Source organism: Hyla sarda, chromosome 5 (genome assembly GCF_029499605.1).
Source record: "Hyla sarda isolate aHylSar1 chromosome 5, aHylSar1.hap1, whole genome shotgun sequence".
NCBI classification, from domain to species: domain Eukaryota; kingdom Metazoa; phylum Chordata; class Amphibia; order Anura; family Hylidae; genus Hyla; species Hyla sarda.
Window position 1 is genome coordinate 32,951,877 of NC_079193.1, and position 19,166 is coordinate 32,971,042.

Genomic DNA, 19,166 nt, shown 5'->3' on the forward strand with positions numbered 1-19,166 from the left:
CTGATGATTATTGGAAGGATTAAGATTTTTTAATAGAAGTAATTTACAAATCTGTTTAACTTTATGGAGCCAGTTGATATAAATTATTATTTTTTTTCCTGCAATTCCCCTTTATCATAGTATTAGACTGACTAGTCTGTCTGCACCACCTATTAGTTGGCTTAGTTTGAGCTAAAAACTTGAGACTCCTTAAGCGCCGCTTCTTTTTACAGATGCCACATCCCTTTTTAAAGTGACATTTATGGTGTATTCTGTGGATGGGTCATAAATGTCCCAGATAGGGTTTACACGAACACGTAAAGTATAGAATGTAATTTTATTTTATTTTTATTTTTTTTATAGTTAATTACTGAAATCAACTGAGAGTCAAAATGCAGATTTTAACTTTTTTATTTTATTTTATTTATTACAGGGGCACCCAAAAGTCTGTGAAAAGTTAAAAGCACTGATGGTTGAATGGGCCGACGAATTCAAGAACGACCCACAACTTAGCCTCATCTCAGCAATGATAAAGAATTTGAAAGAGCAAGGAGTGACCTTCCCGGCTGTTGGGTCTCAGGTATATTTGACATTATAATAAAATAATAAAAATATAATAAAATAAGATTGAAAGGTCCGGTAAACAATTGTACCGAATTACCAAAATTGCCATGTAGATATGTAAAGCTGTCTTTTCTAAACAGTGTCTCCAGCTGTTGCAAAACTACAACTCTTAGTATGCCCGGACAGCCTTTGGCTGTCCGGGCATGCTGCGAGTTGTAGTTTTGCAACAGCTGGAGGCACTGTTTGGACAACACTTAAAGGGGTACTTCGGTGGAAAGCTTTATTTCTTTTTTTCTTAAATTAACTGGTGCCAGAAAGTTAAACAGATTTTGTAAATTCCTTCTATTAAAAAATCTTTACTCTTCCAGTACTTATTAGCAGCTGCATACTACAGAGGAAATTCTTTGTTTTTTTTAAATTTCTTTTTTGTCTTGTCCACATTGCTCTCTGCTGACACCTCTGTCCCTGTCAGGAACTGTACAGAGTAGCATAGGTTTGCTATGGGGATTTTCTCCTGCTCTGGACAGTTCTTGAGCACTGTGGTCAGACAGAAAAGAAGAAAAGAACTTCCTTTGTAGTATACAGCAGCTGATAAGTACTGGAAGGATTAAGAGTTTTTAATAGAAGTAATTTACAAATGTGTTTAACTTTCTGGCACCAGTTGATTTAAAAAAATAAATAAATAAAAATAAAATTTCCAGTGGCGTACCCCTCTAAACACCATCGTGAACTGCCAATGTTTCCCTCTCCATAGAGCTTCTGAGACTTTGCTCAGGTGGTGATAGGAGGATATAAGGTCATATTACAGGAAGACAAATTGGCCGTGCGGTGTTACCAACATCTGCCATGTTTTTTACAGGCAGCAGAACAAGCTAAAGCGTCCCCTGCCCTGGTGACTAAAGACCCCGGTACTGTAGCTACCAAGAAGGAGGAGGAAGATCTTGCTAAAGGCAGGTGAAATCTTTGATTGAGGTCATACAATGGCGTATTACATCAGAATATGGTTTCTTTTTTGTATGTAGCAGATAATAAATATTTAGAAGTTGTCCAGGATGAGGATGAAGGAAACTCTTCTTTCTCGGTCGCTCTTCATTGGGGGACACCTTACTGATGGGGTATATGCTCTTGCCACTAGGAGGCGCTGACACTAGGGAAAAGTCAGCTCCTCCCTGGCAGGATATACCCGCCCACTGGAATTTTTAGCTAGTGTCAGTAGGAGGCAAGACACATGTCTGGGAGCTCCCCAGACCTGGTCTTTATTATATTCTAGTAAGGGCTGTTTAGTTAGGTTTTTATCTCCCTTTTGTCTCGCTTTTTTTAGTTGGGGGTTCAGGAGCATGGCGCTACCTGTTCCTGCCCCCCCCCATATGCGACAAAGGGGCTACAGGACATAAGAGTTTGGGCCGTCAACCCCTTATCGACAACGGCCAGCGCCTGGAGGTTGTACCCTAAGTCCGGGTACCCCACTTGCCCCTGCTCGCTCCGCTATCTAAGCCTGGTATGATGCATACCATAAGCTGGTGGAAGTCTTCAGGGTGAGTATAAGAAGATGGAGCTGTGGGTGAGTATGTACTACAACCCCCCCCCCCCCTCTCCCTCCCTCTTGCTCCTCCAGGGGTCCCCTTCCTCTCATGTGCCCAGCTCCTCAGCCGCCATTACGCGTGGCTGTCCTGGGCTGGCCCCCTTTTGGCCTTTGGCACCATTCTGGAGGGGACAATCCAGTGATTCTTCCCTTCCACCTCTTCGGGCCATGCATCTGGGCACAGTGCCCTGGCCACGTTATCTTCCTACTGGCTGGAGAGACTATGCTGCTGCCCCAGTTTGTCTCTGGGGCAGCGGGTCTCCGGTCCCGTGCGGCCGTCCGCTTCCCTAGTGGGGGCGTTATCTGCCCGCTTACTACCCTGTGCGGCCAGGCACAGTGTCCTGGCCGTGTTCCCGCAGGCTGCGGGTCTCTGGTCCCACCCGACTGACAGCGTTCTCAGTGCGGGCCCACCAGCCCGCTTACTCCTATCTGCTGCGGCCAGGTGCAATGTCCTGACCGCATTCTTACAGGCTGACCGGAGACTTAAAGCTGTAGGCAGAGGGTCTCCGGTAACATTCTCACTCCTATCCTTTGTGGCCAGGCACAGTGTCCTGGCTGCGTTCTTTATGAGCTGACCGGAGACCTACAGCCGCAGGCAGCGGGTCTCCGGTCCCACGTGGTTGACTGCCCTCAGTGCTCCCCATGCGGCCGGGTGCTTCCCCGGTGGGGGAGGAACTGGGCGCGTCTTTCACCCAGTTCCTCAGCACCCTTCCTGTAATGGCCGCAGATTGTGTGCTATTACAGCTTTGGCCTGTCACATCTGTTTTTATCAGTTTAATATCTGCAGGGTCCCTTTTCAAGGGCTTGAATCGGGGGCCGCTTTATTCCTTCAGTCACCCTGTACGGTGGCCGGCCTTAGACTATTTACATTGTCAGTTGATGTATGCATCTGGCGTATCTATTTTCTACAGGGTTCTCACACCGACGTGGTGGGTTACTGCCAGGGATTCCCGATCCCTTGGAAACTGTTGGGGACATACTCAGTGGCTACTACTGAGTGCCATGCCATGTCATGCCCACTGCTGAATTCCAGTCCCTCCCTACTGAGGCAAGACACTGGTTGGGTGCAAGAGTTTTATTTATTTATTTCTTTTTTTCTGCATTCCTAGCGTATGCGAAAGACACTGTCAGGTCTGCCGGTCACCCATCATGGGGGTGTTCTGGCATGTCATACAATATGATTCCCTCCTCTACAAGCTGCTGCATCCGTGGCTAGGGCTCTGGATTCCCGCCCCCTCCCCCCATCTAATGCAAGGTCTCCGTGGAAGTGTCCCTGCGTGGTCATGGATTGATCCTGATGTCTATATCCCAGGCAGTAGTTTCGCCTGTCAGTTACCTCTCAGCTGCCGTGTCCGCAGTTGGCACTCCGGTACCCCACTGCTGATGCAAGGTGTCTGACGGAGTGACCCGTTGTCTACTATAGACCCATACCAGTAAGTCAGACAGTGGTCTGCTTGGTTTCTTCCACTGCCTGCCACTCATCACACAGCTGATGCATCTGCGGCTGGAGTTCCGGTTCCCCACTGCGGTGCGTGGTGTCCGAAGGAGTGACCCGATGGATAATATGGACCCATACCAGTAAGCCAGACTGTGGTCTCCTCAGCCGCCTGATGTATCTGAGGCTGGAGTTCCAGTACCCCACTGCTGTGGAGGTGTACGTAGACGTGTCCTATGGACCCTAGATGGGGTACAGGGATGCATTCCGTGGCTCCTTAGCCTCCCCCGATCTCCCAAGGTGGCAGGGATACGATCTAGGGCTCCTAGGCCTCCCCTCAGTCCCACATGCGGCAGTGGGGCACAGTGATTGCCTATCTGGCTGTCCCCTTTTATCCAGCGCCTAGAAGTGCACTTTCTTCAGCCAGACTGTTTGCATGGTCTCCATCGCTGTCAGTCTCCCATCTCTGGGCTGCCGCGGGCTTGGTCAGATATCCCATACCTCTCTGCTGGTGTAAGGACTCTGGTTGAGGGTCCCTGCCGGTACTCTGAACTGAGGCCAGTTAGTCAGACTCTCGTCTGCTGGGTTTCTTACACCGCCAGGTCGCTCGATAGTTCGGTCGTACTACTACTACTATGTCTGGTCCACTACCATACACTTCCCACGCCGTGGACGGTAGTTCAGTTTATCCACTGCCAAGTTGTAGTTTCGAGTGAGTCTCGCCAAACAATATACCACATACTGGTTTGCGGGGTTCACTCCTTTACCAGGTTGCTCCCTACTTGCCTGCCACTCTCTAGGCTGAAGGATGGTAATCCACTTTCAGTGTGGGATTCTGTCTACTGCAACTGTTGTGGCCATGGTCCCTATGTCAGATAACCAGACTCGATCTGCATGGTTTTCAACTCTGCCAGGTCACCTTCCCCATTCTTTCTGCTCCTGCGGTTACAGTCAGTTGACTCATTTTCCAGGTGAAGTTCCAAAGAGTGTCTCGGGGTGTCATTGGATCTTTTATACTTGCTGGTCAGACTGTCTGCATTTTCCTGCTCCACATATATCCTTCATCCCTTGCGTCCGTGACAGCAGTCCTGAAGCTGGGGTGTGGGCGTTTCCTGCAGGTTCCTTGTACTTTTGCAGAAAGAGCAGCACTCTGTTCCCCTTTCTAAGGGGCAATGTTGGTCTGCTAGGTGCATGGTTGTGACACCATGCTGCCGGATTTTTGAATGTCCTCATCTATTGATAACCACGTCTGTGTCCCTACATACGCTAGGCCACTGTGCACGTGTAGAGTCCACCTTCCCTTTTTTTCTTTGGGGTGTGCCTCCGGCCTTCCTGTGATCTTGCTTCCACAGGTTTAGGAGGTCGAACTCCTCTGCTCTGGCATGGGGCATGATGGGACGACAGTGGGCTCAGCCCCCCCATGCCTCCAGGTATCTGTCCTCGATTCCTGTGCAGGGTGGTTCAGAAACTGTTTCCTTAGGGAATGACTCTGATGCCCTTCTGGTCCACGGTTACACCACGTTTAGGTGTTCCCCTCAACGCTTTGTGTGCGTGTGTGCTTCTTCCATTCATAGTCAGGACTCAAATTGGCTCCTCTATTCCTTGATATGTTGTTGCAGGGTTCCTGGGGACTATGTCCACCCAGTACTTTGCCCTCTTTCCTTCAGGCGGTAATTAACTGCTCCTATAGTGCCTGGCGCACTTTGATCATCCCCCTTCAACAGGGGTACGGGGATCAGGGAGCTTGGCATGGTCTGAGCCTGGGTTTCATAGCGACCACCCCTTGTTTTTCCCTCCTCTATATAGGAGGGGTACCTGGCTGGGCCCTAGTTTTATGCTGAAAGCAATCAGCTGAGATGTGCCCTTTTGCAGCATGGCTCTCTTCCTGTTTCTTGGTTATCAACTGCTGTTCATACAGACTTGGCTCTCTCCTCCGTTGGAGGAGTTGATGCCCTTATGTATGGCTCAGCGACAGCCGGTCTAGCACAGTCTGTTGTTTGGGTCCTGCCATTGCTCTCCTCCTTCCTCGGTGCAATCTCCCTGGAGGGGTTTGTTCCTCCTTCATTGTCTGTGTCAGTTGCGCTACACTGACACTACAGTCTTCTGGAGTAACCTTCCCTTTTGTTTCCTCCTCTGGGGTCCATGTCTGGTTAATCTCCTTGTCTTGGACACTATCCTAGTATGCTGTGGCATGTCTTCTTTTCTAGGTTGGCCCTCCTGGTTCTTTGGGCCTTAGTGATGGTTGTGGTCTCAGGCAGGTTAGCTCTCCTGCCCCCACTTCTCCGTGGTCCTGTTTGTGGGTGGTCTTTCTGTACTGCACTTCTTGATAGACGTAGAAGTTTGTCACCCGGAGCGTTTCGCGGACGTTTGGTTTACTCTACAAGTGTATCTTCTTGGCGACTCTGGAACCTCCGTTTCCCATGTCGGACACTCCAGTGTTCTGGAGTGCCCCTTTTCAGGGCATTCCGCTCCCTTTTTGGCCTTTATTCCTTCAGTCTCCTCCTTCGTGGATCACTCGGTCATCCGGATTACTCTACTTAACTTAAATTTAATCTGATCGATTTTCTGCACCAGGCCTCTCCGCAGCCAGTCTCCATCCATCCTTCCTCTTTCCTGGCCAGCAGCGGCGGCATCCAGAACATGGAAGCTTGGAGCTTTTGTGTTTGTGACGTCACGCCACACCCCTTCCATTCTTGTCTATGGGAGAGGGTGTGATGGTTAGTACGTAACCGTCATGCCTCCTCCCATAGACCTGAATGGAGTGGGTGTGGCGGCTGTAGTCGCCAGTCATCCGGCACGGATCGGAGTTCGCTCCGTGCACCAGATGTCTGGGGTACAGCACCGGAGGTCGCGGAGGTCCCCAGTGGCGGGTCTCCTGCGATTAGGCATCTTATCCCCCTATCCTTTTGGATAGGGGATAAGATGTCTTCCGGCAGGGTACCCCTTTAAAGAGTATCTCCGATTCTTTGTGCCTGATGGTTGGTTGATTTAAAGTCATCACCTAAATGCCTGTTTGGAGGCCCTGCTTTCGATCTAAATCATTTTATTTTTTATTAACAGATCATTTTTTTTTTTTTACTTAGGTTTTGTCTTATTAATTTCAATTACAATTTTGTTTCTTTAAGCATTTCACTCTAACTATACAGTAACAAGATAAATCTGGAATTCAAACATCTTGAAACAAGTCCAGGGATAAAAATGGCAATTAAATCCAGACAGTGAAGTGGATACTTAGAATAAAAAATATAAGGTTTATTCTGGGATTTAGTCAGGTGCTAAAAGGGGGCTTGGCTGCTTTGTCTGTTGTATTTGAAGCCAGCCCACTGATGACTTTACCGGCGAACATGTGCGTGCATTCATCATCACACAGATCCACAGCTTGTGTGTCAGGTTGTGCTGTGCTGCAATGGGTGGGGCCACCAATGTGTGGCAGGGTGATAAGTCACCTCAAGTTGAAACAAAGGATCCTGGGGATTGTAGTCTGAGAGAGGCCACGAAACAGAGAGAACCCAGTTTCCAAAAACAAGCCAGCAGTGTGATGGGGGACACAGCTTTTTAACACCAACACAAGCACAGATCCACGTACTGTATGACACAGAGAAGGGCGGAATCTGGAGTCAAATGTGAAGTGGATCCAGTAAGGTTGTTTTGTAAAGTACTGTGGTGCAGGAAAACTTATCCACAATCCTTTAGATGGGGGGATAAGTGTCTGATCACGGGGGGTACGACTGCTGGGACCACCACAATCTCCTGCCCGGGCCCAGCTCTCCTCCTGCCTGGAGCGATCTTCACTCCATGCAAGGAGACTGTCGAACCTTGCAGAAAGCGATGGTCAACACACCCCTACTTGTATCTCTATGGGAGAGCTGGAGATACATGAATCTGTATCTCTATCCCATAGAGATGCATAGAGGGTGTATGTCGGCCATCACTTCGGTCCCAGTGGTCTGGCCCACCAACCCTACCAACTTTGTAGGTACACTTTGAGGCAGAATTGTACGGCACAGAAGATGTTCCTTTCAAACCATCAATATAACGTGCCATTTCACCGCCCGTCAACAAGAGGATTCAGGTAGTAAAGCTAAGCCCCAGTATTTTTCTGTAGCTTGTTGTGAAGAGATTTATATGGCTAATGCTGCAATGAATAATAGATGTATCGATTCACCTGAGCTCCCCCTAGTGGTGCCTACAAGCAGGCAGTTTGTTTTTCATGTACTGTATGTTGGTAAGCAGAGATTTGTTACTTTATTTTGGCTATTTTTCGGGATGTAGACTCTGGTGTTTAGACCAAGTCGTATATTTATGAACCATTAGCTCTACTTTTTCCAACATAAAGGTTGGGTCAAGGTTGAGTGCAATATTTTCTTTTATAAAAGTCTCATCTTTTCTTCTTTTCCTGTTGGAAAATTTATTGAGAAAAGCCAGTTTCATCAACAAGACGCATACCCTGTTACATCTGTTACCTGCTGCACAGGGTAGGCATGGGCTCAAAATTACCAGCGCTTTCCTCTGTTACAAGATTAGTGAATGTTGACTTCTTGGTAAATTTGTTGGGAGTTTTCAGTTATACTGAAGTTTACTGCTGTAATAGAGTGCTGACTATCTCTCCTATTTTATTTTAGCAATTGAATTATCATTGAAGGAACAGAAACAACCAGGTGCAGTGTCCAGTCTCTACCCAAGCACAAGCTACCTGACCAGTCATAAGCCTGAAGGCCGGAAGGTGCAGGCCATCTACGACTTTGAAGCTGCCGAAGACAATGAGCTGACGTTTAAAGCTGGTGAAATAGTCACTGTCCTGGATGACAGGTGGGTCCTGTGTGTGGAGCAGCAGCTCAGTACAGTGTAACCCTTTCCTTGCTGTGCTGCTGTTTCTATACTTTAGTAACCCTATCTTGCATCTCATGCTATTTATAGTACTGTGCTTTTCATTGCCACCAGCACAGTGCAACCTGTTTAGTACAGTGTACAGACCTGCACTATAGCATAGCAAAGAGGGAATCTGTGGTTTTTCCAGACAACTAAAGGAGGAAAGGCCTGTGTATGTGCTACTGGAAAACATTCCACCTCTGGTCCAGTCACATGAAATGGAGAGAATTAAGTCAATGTGCACCATTAAGGGGGCTCAATAACAGGAAGAGCACTAAAATAGCCTTGTCACTACTATGAAGGATTAAAGGGCTACTCCATGGAGGAAACATAAAAATGCCCCAAAGCCACCACAATACCTGTTCTGTGTCCTCTGTAGTTATCCATGTGGTTTTTGCAGCTCTTTTGGCCCCTGATGTCTCCTAAATACAAGTCCTAAAGACTATAACTCCCAGAAGTCAGTGCAGCTTTGTTGTAATGGCTGTCAGCCAACTGCTTACACTGTAGCGCACACACACACACACACTTGTACAAGTCTTTTCGTTTAGACTATCCTACCTCCAGCAATAAAGCATGCTGTGCTCTGAATGGCAGCAATCAGTGATTAGATCTACACAGGGGGTGGGGGAAAAGCAGCTATGTGCTCATTTGTGACTGAGAATCTTCACTACTTTTCTCTCACAGCTCACAAGCTCTCACACAGAGAGGGGAGGGGAAGGGGAGATGTGGCTGTACAGCCAGGGCTCTAGACCAAACAGAAATCAGACAGAAATCAGGTGGTGTCGTCCTGAAGGGAGGGGGCTAGTCTCACTGAGGAGACAAGGTGGATCTGAAAATTATGATTTTTCTCTCACTTGCTGCATGTAAGTGACAGCTGAGAGAGGGAAACTGCTCTATATATAGCTAATGAATGATATTTAAACAAAGTCATAGGTTGGGGAGCGGGAAAGGATTGGCTATGTGTTTAGTTCCCTGGAGTACCCCTTTAATCTAACAAAGCCATGCAGGTTTAACAAAATAAAAATAAACTTTAGAAATTACAGGCAAGCTCAAAAAGGATATTCCCATCTTAAAAAAGTTTTACTCCCTCCAGTGCCAGTATAGTGCTGCATCCCTTCAATCACCTCACAACCCAGCTGTGCTGAAAACTGCAGCCAGTCACATTCACCTGCAGTTTCCTGCATAGCCAGGTGGACTGGTGGGAGCTGTGCAAGGGTTAAACAGTCAAGGGGATTCTATTCTGATATATGGGCCACAGTTTGTATAGTGCTATGAAATAGCCTGAAATATGTTCAATGCAGGGGGACTATGACCTGCATTGTGTGAATCTGACCTCAGCGTCCATATCAAGCTGTTCACATCCAGTATGGGACACTTGCTGTGCTGACCCTATTCTTTACAATAGGAACTGTACAGCGGGGCTTCCTCCTTTTTTAATACTTTTGGAGATAGATAATTATGTCGAGCCCATGAACCGGCCATAATTCTTATTTTGTACTGATCCTAAATGTAGCTTGAGTTTCAGTGAACTTTTGACATTGCTGCGGTCATCATACAGAAGGATAAGCCATTTCCTACTGTTTGTTGCCCTTGCAGTCTGACGGCCAGGGGTCTCCTATTCAGGAAGTCTATAGTATACTGACAAGGTATTTGTTTCCTTCTTGGAAACAAGCTACATAGAACCAGCGCTTCATGTCTTTGCAGTGGAAGACAAAATGCATGTAAAATCATTTTTGAATTTGAGAAAACTGAACAGACCCTTCTAAAGTAGCTTTTTTTTTTTTTTTTTTTTTTTAGAAGGCACTGTTCAGTATTCACAATCGCTTATGACTAAGGGGTCACCCCCCGAAACACGTCAAGCTGCCTTTTGCTATGTGGCATTTGTTTTGCATGCTTTTAATGGATATTATCACCAAACATTAGAGACCAAAAGTAACGAGTTATAACAAATGAAATCTTTATTGAAAAATACAACATAAAACCCACATAAAATACATATATAAATGGAGAGGTAAAACGGTAGCACAGAGTGTCGTATTTTTCAATAAAGATTTCATGTTTGTTATAACTCGTTACTTTTGGTCTCTAATGTTTGGTGATAATATTTAAAGGACCACTGTATAACCCTTCTCAGATAGCTGTGGTAATTTTGTTTTTGCATGCTTTTAATGGATCTAAAATAAATCGGGCTGTTTCAAGTTTTCAGGCCCAAAGGGTGAGGCTGCACCACTGAGAGAGTCTAATCGCACATCGCTATAATATAGATGTGGGAAAGTGTTATTATTCCTCACCGATAGCAATGTCCAATATGTGGGGCTCAAGAAGCCCCGATAACAATAAGAAAACATCAGACAGATGGCATTTAATGTGTACATGTTATTTCAGTGACCCGAACTGGTGGAAAGGAGAGACGAGTGAAGGAATTGGATTATTTCCCTCAAACTTTGTCACTGCAGACCTGACGGCAGAGCCAGAGATGAGTGAGTAGTTTTTCCTTCATATATTTGTGTATAGGCACTAACCCCACTGACAATGTTGGGTTGTACGTTTCTGGGAGGAATAACAGGAACGGCACAAAGCAGAGGCCTAGGAAAGAGGCTCCAGAATTATTTCCAGAGTGAAGTGCCATCTATAGCTATGAATCGCACTAAAGGGGTACTCCGCTGCTCAGTGTTTGGAACAAACTGTTCCGAACGCTGGTGCCGGGAGCTCGTGACGTCATAGCCTCGCACCCTCATGATGTCACGGTCCCCCCCCCCCCCCCCAAATGCAAGTCTATGGGAGGTCGTCCCACTCCCTCCCACAGACTTGCATTGAGGGGGCAGCGCGTGACATTAGTGGGTAGGGCTATGATGTCACGAGCTCCCGGTTCAAGCCTTGGGAACAGTTTGTTCCAAACACTGAGCAGCAGAGTACCCCTTTGCTGGAATTAGCCCCTTAAAGAAAAACTGTCATCTTGCTTCCCCCCCCACCACACTACCCAGTGGTAGTGCGGGGGATGCTGATCAGTTTGATGCTTACCATGCCCGGATATGCCGCGCCGTTTGGCCGTAATCTTCGATTTTCGGTAAATGCTAATGAGGTGCTAACTGGCATCAATATTCCTCCCCCCCTCCGCCTCTTCCTCTTCTCCCTACTCTGTAATGAAGAGAGGGGAGGAATATTGATGAGCTGGGCGGCGCTGCGACCAGAAACTCTGATGTCAGAGTGCCAGTTAGCCCGGCCGGTGCAAGTTAGCACGTAAGCAGCATATACTGAAAATAGAAGATTAGGGCCGAACGGCGCAGTGGATCCGGGCACGGTAAGCATCAAACTGATCAGCGTCCCCCGCACTACCAGCCAGTACCGCTAATTAGTGCAGGGGGAGCAAGCTGACAGTTTTTTCCTTTTTAAGGACCACATTTTCCATTTCACCTTCTAAAAATCAGAACGCTTTCAATTTTGCACCTACAGACCCATATGAGGGCTAGATGCCACACCCCTTATATATAGCTCTATGGGAGAGCCATTCGGCTATCTTCAGTTTTCCCATAGAGATATATGGAGGGGGCGTGGCAGCCCCCGTTGCGGGCGGGGATTGTGACACACCAATCTGTGGGAGAGATGGGGCTCCTTACAGGAGATCCGCAGGGGAAACCCAGCGATCGGACCCCCCCCTGATCTAAAACATATTCCCTATCCTGCCGATTGGGGATGAGTTTTTCTGTACTGATCGGACATGACACTTCTCCTTTAAGCAAATAATGCTGTGATAATGAATAAGCATTCACATTGAGTACACATTGGTATGGCACCTGTCCCAGGGACAAATGATGTCCTGTCTCTCTAACATGTGTAATGTATATCCTACACTGCCGACCGGTGACCCCTGATCAGATGGGTAGCAGCGGCGTTATGGTTATACTGGATCCCTGCCGTTGTTGTGATGTGCAGCTATCAAGCCAGTTGGCTGCAGAAAATGCCGCCCCAATTTATAGGTCATTGCTCGCCAATATCTATCGCATCAGAGTGGATAGGAATAAAAATCTGAAAAGTCTTATTCACGTTCCATTTTTGCGTGATATCAGAAATCACATTTAGCTAAAATTTGCTGAAATTATATATATTTTTTTAAATATGCCACTTAAATGTACAGGATACGCCTAACACTGTTCATCTGCAGTGTGCCCAGACACAAAGTGGGCTTGAAATGTGACCCTGTGAGCCAGTTGTGCAAACTGTGAGGAACCAAAAACATTGGCGTAATGTAAGCCAACTAATAGGTGGTAAAAAGGCATCCTGATTGTATAGTACAAGATTTCCCAACCAGGGTGCCTCCAGCTGTTGCAAAACTTCAAATCCCAGCATGCCCGGACAGCCTTTGGATGTCCCGGCATGCTGGGATCTGAAGTTTTGCAACAGCTGGAGGCACCCTGGTCTAGATATTAGGCAGTAATAGTAAATATCCCCCACTGTGCCCATTTTATGCAATTCCTTATTAATCTGAATATATTAGAATTGGTTAAAAAAAAAAAATAATTTAATTTTAATCCTAGGCTAAGATATAATCATACTAAGGCGGTAAAGATTTAGGTGCACTGTAACATTACGAACTGGGATGTTCCAACACTCCATGCCAAAGTAGTAGGTCACTGCGCTGGTGTGGACACATAAACGGTGCGCACATCATCATCATCATCACCAGCAGCTGTTGGCTATTATGGCTAGAATCAGAGATAATGCAAATCTCTGCTATTTGACCCATTAACCTCCCCTTAAATGCTGCAGTCAATAAGGACTATGCATCTAAGTGGTTAAGGATGGCTCCCTCCGTCACCCTATACCCACAATGTAATCTGTGTGCCTATCGATTGTAAGTCTCCCATCAGCCATGACAAGGCCCATGTGTCCGCCATGTGTTTTTAAGACCAATGGACAAATTTATTTATTTATTTTTTAGTCCCCCCATTGCTCACTAAAGACTTATGATAGATCTGAAGTGACAATAACCTGTACGTAGATCTGTTGGGTTATGGATGCAGTACCACATAGGATTTCTTATATTTTCAATGGGTGATATGCGCTTCTATTCTTTCTTTGTATCTAATGGTTTATTATTTATTTTCCATAGTGAAGACTGAGAAGAAAACTGTGCAGTTTAGTGATGAAGTCCAAGTGGAAACCATAGAACCGGAGCCAGAGCCTGTATATATCGATGAGGTAGACCTGACTGTGTGCGGAGATCACATACAATTCACAATTCGATATATTGGTGGGCTGTGCAGCGTTTTTCAATTGATATTAAAGCGCAACTGTCATCATATTTTGACCCCCCCCCCCCCCAGACCACTATAATGGTGTTCCAGATGATTATAAGGTGACTGCAGCCATACCTTTTATTTCTGTTTGTTCTTCTTTTCTTACGAATAGTCGGATAGGCGTGGCTTGGGGTTTGCCAAGCTCTACCGCCACGACCCCTTCCAGCACTGGGGCCGCCGTGTCTTACTGTACAGTGCATCCACAGCGCATGTGCCCGTCCCGTCAGCTCTAATGTGCGCGCGCCGCTGCATCCTGAATTGACGGAGCGAGCGCTCGCTCCCGACGTCTGTGCTCAGTGCACGCTCGTCCGCTCACTGCCTCTAGTACAGCACATGCGCACTGAGCGCATAGACGTTGGGAGCGAGTGCGGGCTCTGTCAATTCAGGATGCGACAGGATGGGCACATGCGCTGTGGATGCACTGTGTAGTAAGACACAGCGGTCCCAGCGCTGGAAGACAGGATAGGCGGGGCTTGGCGAACCCCAAGCCACCCATATCCGACTGCCTGACTTTTGGATAAAAGGTTTTTAATAGTAAGAAAAGAAGAGCAAACAGCAATAAAGGTATGGCTGCACCATATAATCATCTGGAACACCAAAAAAAGTGCTCTGGGGGGGTCAAAATATGATCACAGTTGTGCTTTAGATGTCTATGGCTGGAATACTCCTTTAATGTACTGAAATGGGAAATACAATGTAGAGGCACAGTATGTATTTTAAAGGGGTACTCCCGTGGAAGAAAAATTTTTTTTTTTCTTCTTTTTTTTTAAGTCAACTGGTGCCAGAAGGTTAAACAGATTTGTAAATCACTTCTATTAAAAAAATTCTTAATCCTTCTAGTACTTTTGTAGTAGGGATCGACCGATTATCGGTTCGTCCGATAATCACGATTTTGGGCATTATCGGTATCGGCGATTACCTTGCCGATAATGCCCCGCACCGCGACCGCCCCCCCCCGGGTCGCACCGCCCCGGCCCCATTGCCTCCCCCATCCCCAGTTTTATAATTACCTGTTCCCAGGGCCCACGCTACTTCTGGCTCCTGCTGCGTCCTGCATTACGCTGTGCGCAATGACGAGTGACGTGACGTCACCGTCAGTGCGCACAGTGACAGCTGAGGAGGACGCCACCGGAGCCAGATGTAGAGTGGGCCCCGGGAACAGGTAATTATAAAACCGGGGATGGGGGAGGCAATGGGGCCAGGGCGGTGCGGTGGGTGGTGCAATGCAAAGCGGTGCGGCGGTGGGGGGAGCGGTGGCGGTGATAGGACTCAGGACCCCCGGACAGGCAGGGGGAGAGAAGCGGGTGGTGGCGGCGGCCTATGGCACCGCAAAAGCCACTGCAGTGCACTGATTTAAAGCGCCCGCTTTAAATCAATGATCTGCAGTGGTGTCGCGGGGGGATGAATAGCCGATAACTTATACCGATATTCCGGTATAAGTTATCGGCTATCGGCCCTAACCTCCACCGATTATCGGTATCAGACCTAAAAAAACGATATCGGTCGATCCCTACTTTGTAGGGGCTGTATCCTACAGAGAAAATGCATTTCTTTTTTGGATTTCTCTTTAGTATACAGCCCCTAAAAAGCACTGGAAGGATTAAGATTTTTTTAATAGAAGTGATTTACAAATCTATAATATAGAGGAGTTGGAGAGGCTCTTGTCCGACTACCCACCAAATAAACCCGGGCTACCTAATTAGACACCTATACCCAAGGTGTCAAATTATAGTTTGTCTGTAGTAATATAGATATTAGGGCTCCGGGTTTGAGACAACTGGACAAGTAGTGTTTCAATTAATATTTCAATTTATTAATTATATATAGTGTGACAATAGAATATAAGATAAAATGTAAATAGCAGCAACTGCGTCTCACAGGGCCCTTGTGTAGGCGCAGCACCAACTATTAAAAACTATAACATGTGTATCTTACAGTATATAAAATATAAAAAAATTGTTATAAAAAAATATAAAATATAGAGACCACCATAAACATATATAGGGAGAGGGATCTGGGTGGGAAAGTCTTAGTCCATCCACAATAGTCAATTATCTCCTCTCATAAAAAAGTCCTGCTAATATAGACAGATTCCGGTATTTTAGTAACCAATGGCAACCATAAGGTTAGTAACCCGTAGCAACCATTCAGATGAGTCCGGCTATCGTGGTAGTTAGCAATTATACACTTTAGTAGAAGATATACTTGCTATTTGTAGACAATATTCAACATAAACAGCTAGTGTGCAGTCACTATTAATATGCATGCATATTTTTACGATACTTGGTATCTCACCGCTCCCGGACACTGATGCGCTGGACTTCACGGGGATGCTGCGATCTCCTCCTGTTGCGCTGTGAAATCCTGCAGTGTGTTAGCACTGAGTAGCTGTCTTGGCATGAGACAGCATCACCGGAGACTCGGCCGTCTCCCACAGTGGTGATGCTGGTAGATGGTGAGTTACGGGTGGTGTTGTCGCAGCGGTTCTGCGGGTAAGAACGTACATGTGCCGGTGGCGTCCTCGTGGCAGCGAGGCGCGGATGTCTCCTTTACCGGGTCTCGGGTGATTGACAGTTTATTTTCCGGTATCGGAATGCTATTTAATGAGCAGGGCAAGTGAACTGGTGGTTTAAATAGGTATTGGGGGGACGCTGGACGCGTTTCAGGACTGTCTCAGTCCTTTCTTCAGCAGCTAAGAATAAGTAACTTAAGTAGTATTACTTATTCTTAGCTGCATCCCCGTGAAGTCCAGCGCATCAGTGTCCGGGAGCGGTGAGATACAAAGTATCGTAAAAATATACATGCATATTAATAGTGACTGCACACTAGCTTTTTACGTTGAATATTGTCTGCAAATAGCAAATATATCTTCTACTAAAGTGTTGAATTGCTAACTACCACGATAGCCGGACTCATCTGAATGGTTGCTACGGGTTACTAACCTTATGGTTGCTATTGGTTACTAAAATACCGGAATCTGTCTATATTAGCAGGACTTTTTTAAGAAAGGAGATAATTGACTATTGTGAATGGACTAAGACTTTCCCACCCAGATCCCTCTCCCTATACATGTTTATGGTGGTTTTTATATTTTTTTATAACAATTTTTTTATATTTTATATGTTGTACTATACACATGTTATAGTGTTTAATAGTTGGTGCTGCGCCTACACAAGGGCCCTGTGAGACGCAGTTGCTGCTATTTACATTTTATCTTCTATTGTCACACTATATATAATTAATAAATTGAAATATTACTTGAAACACTACTTGTCCAGTTGTCTCAAACCCTGAGCCCTAATATCTATATTTCTACAGACAAACTATGATTTACAAATCTGTTTAACTTTCTGGCACCAGTTGATTTAATTTTAAACAAAAAAAAAAAAAGTTTTGTACCCCTTTAAAGCACCATAGAAGCACCTTACTCTTGAAATACATCATGTAAACATAGCATAGAGGTGCTAATATATATATATGTGTGTGTGTATATATGTCTCTCTCCCTATCTCTCTCTGCCTTAGGCATCCTGGCTGGGAGACACTGCTGTAGTCTATAAGTAGTAATTCTATGTGAAGTGCTTTCTTAGCAGCATTACCCCACCTTCCTCCCAGCTTTGTTGCTAACGGATGGTGCAAAAATATATACATACTTTATGTGCACATAGCATCAAACAAAGAACCGACAAAAGGCCCTAGTGTGTTGTCTCAGCCTGGTGCCTCTCCGAACAGCTGCCTCCATGCCAGCCTTACAGTCTCTCCCTTGCAGAGATCTCTCCTCCAACGCTCCCAATGCAGATGAGCTGAGGAGTAAATCTCCGGTACAGGGAGGCCGAGAGGATCTCATTAACTTAATATACGGCTTTGCCATATGGCAACGATATCACTCATTACCCTAAGGCTATATCAAAGCTTACATTATTATTATGTTAATAGGAAGACAGCGAGTGTATGTGCAGTGTATATGAACGATGGTGGCACAAGATCCGTCCTCTGTTAGTAGATATCTGGGGAATTTCTCCTTCACTTCCTAAATCATTGTCAATTTCTTGGTAATAAATCCCTGACTGCATAGACTATAAATCCTGTCTGGAAGGCTGCACTCTGCACTGCATTAAAGGGGTACTCCGGTGGATAACATTTTTATTTATTTATTTATTTATTTATTTTAAAGGAGTACTCTGGTGCAGAGTATTCCTGCTCCGTCCTGCCCGGGATGCTAAATAAATGAAAGTAAACCATCTCTCACCTTCCTGGGTTCCCGCAGAGCGCCACTACAGCTGATCGGTCCTCCGGTCCATCCTCTTCATACTTCCGTGTGAACGAGGCGTCACATGGCGCTCAGCCTATCGCCGGCCGCCGCGATGTTCTGCCTCGGCCCATAATACGCTTCATTACACACGGAAGTATGAAGAGGATGGACTGGAGGACCGATCAGCTGTAGTGGTGCTCCACGGGAACCCAGGAAGGTGAGTGATGGTTTATTTACATTTATTTAGCAGCCCGGGCAGGACGGAGCAGGAGTAGTCTGCGCCAGAGTACGCCTTTAAATCAACTAGTGCCATAAAGTTAAACAGATTTGTAAATGACTTCTATTAAAAAATCTTAATCCTTCCAGTACTTATTAGCTGCTGTTATGATCCACAGGGAGTTCGTTTCTTTTGGAATGTCCTTTCTGCCTGACCATGGTGCTCTCTGCTGACACCAGAGTAGGAGCAAATCCCCCATAGAAAAATAATTCTGCTCTGGACAGTTCCTAAAATGGACAGAGGTGTCAGCAGAGAGCACTGTGATCAGGCAGAAAGGAAATTCAAAAAGAAAAGAACTTTCTGTGTATCATAACAGCAGCTGATACTTTGCGATCGTATTTGCTGATGTGCATCCATTTTGTATATTTTCCCATGACAGGACAAAATGGATCAGTTGCTGCACATGTTACAGAGCGCGGATCCCACTGACGGGTCTCCAGATGCAGCGGATCTCATTCATCTGGAAGGTGACTGTGATAATCCTGAAATCTTGCAGTTTCCTTTTTGGCCACTAGACCTAAACTAAGCTGAGACTTCCTGCTCTGTACAGATCATTTCCCAGCAGTCTTCTCCGTATAATCACAGGCCAGGATTACACTGAAAGGTGACAGTGTATAGATAATACAGAGAATACACGATAGCTATTGCTCACAAGTCTCCCCTCACTCTTAAATGTCCTCTGAAATGGTTAAAATGGTTGGAGTACTCTGGGATAATTATTAAAAAAAAAAAAAAAAAGTGTACTTACCTGCCGTTGCTTTCCTGGTTCCTTCCGATAACCCGCTCGGCCTCCGCAGCGATCCTCTTCCTAGTTGCTGGTGGTCGGAGCTTCACACGGCAGCGTAGCGAATCACGGGCTGCATCAATGTCCTGTCTTGGCCGGTAATAGGCTGAGTGGCAATGCAACGTATT

General features: G+C 46.1%; 1 protein-coding gene across 4 annotated transcripts in view; it reads left to right on the forward strand.

Annotated features, from left to right (window-relative positions):
• Positions 1 to 19,166, forward strand: part of STAM (signal transducing adaptor molecule) — a 222,722-nt gene that overhangs the window by 19,756 nt on the left and 183,800 nt on the right. For all 4 annotated transcript variants that reach the window (XM_056519191.1, XM_056519188.1, XM_056519190.1 and 1 more), the window contains exons 5-10: positions 413 to 559; positions 1,403 to 1,493; positions 8,183 to 8,369; positions 10,815 to 10,909; positions 13,540 to 13,628; positions 18,634 to 18,721. In XM_056519191.1, the coding sequence (XP_056375166.1) occupies positions 413 to 559; positions 1,403 to 1,493; positions 8,183 to 8,369; positions 10,815 to 10,909; positions 13,540 to 13,628; positions 18,634 to 18,721 (697 nt within the window). The remainder of the gene's footprint in view (positions 1 to 412; positions 560 to 1,402; positions 1,494 to 8,182; positions 8,370 to 10,814; positions 10,910 to 13,539; positions 13,629 to 18,633; positions 18,722 to 19,166) is intronic.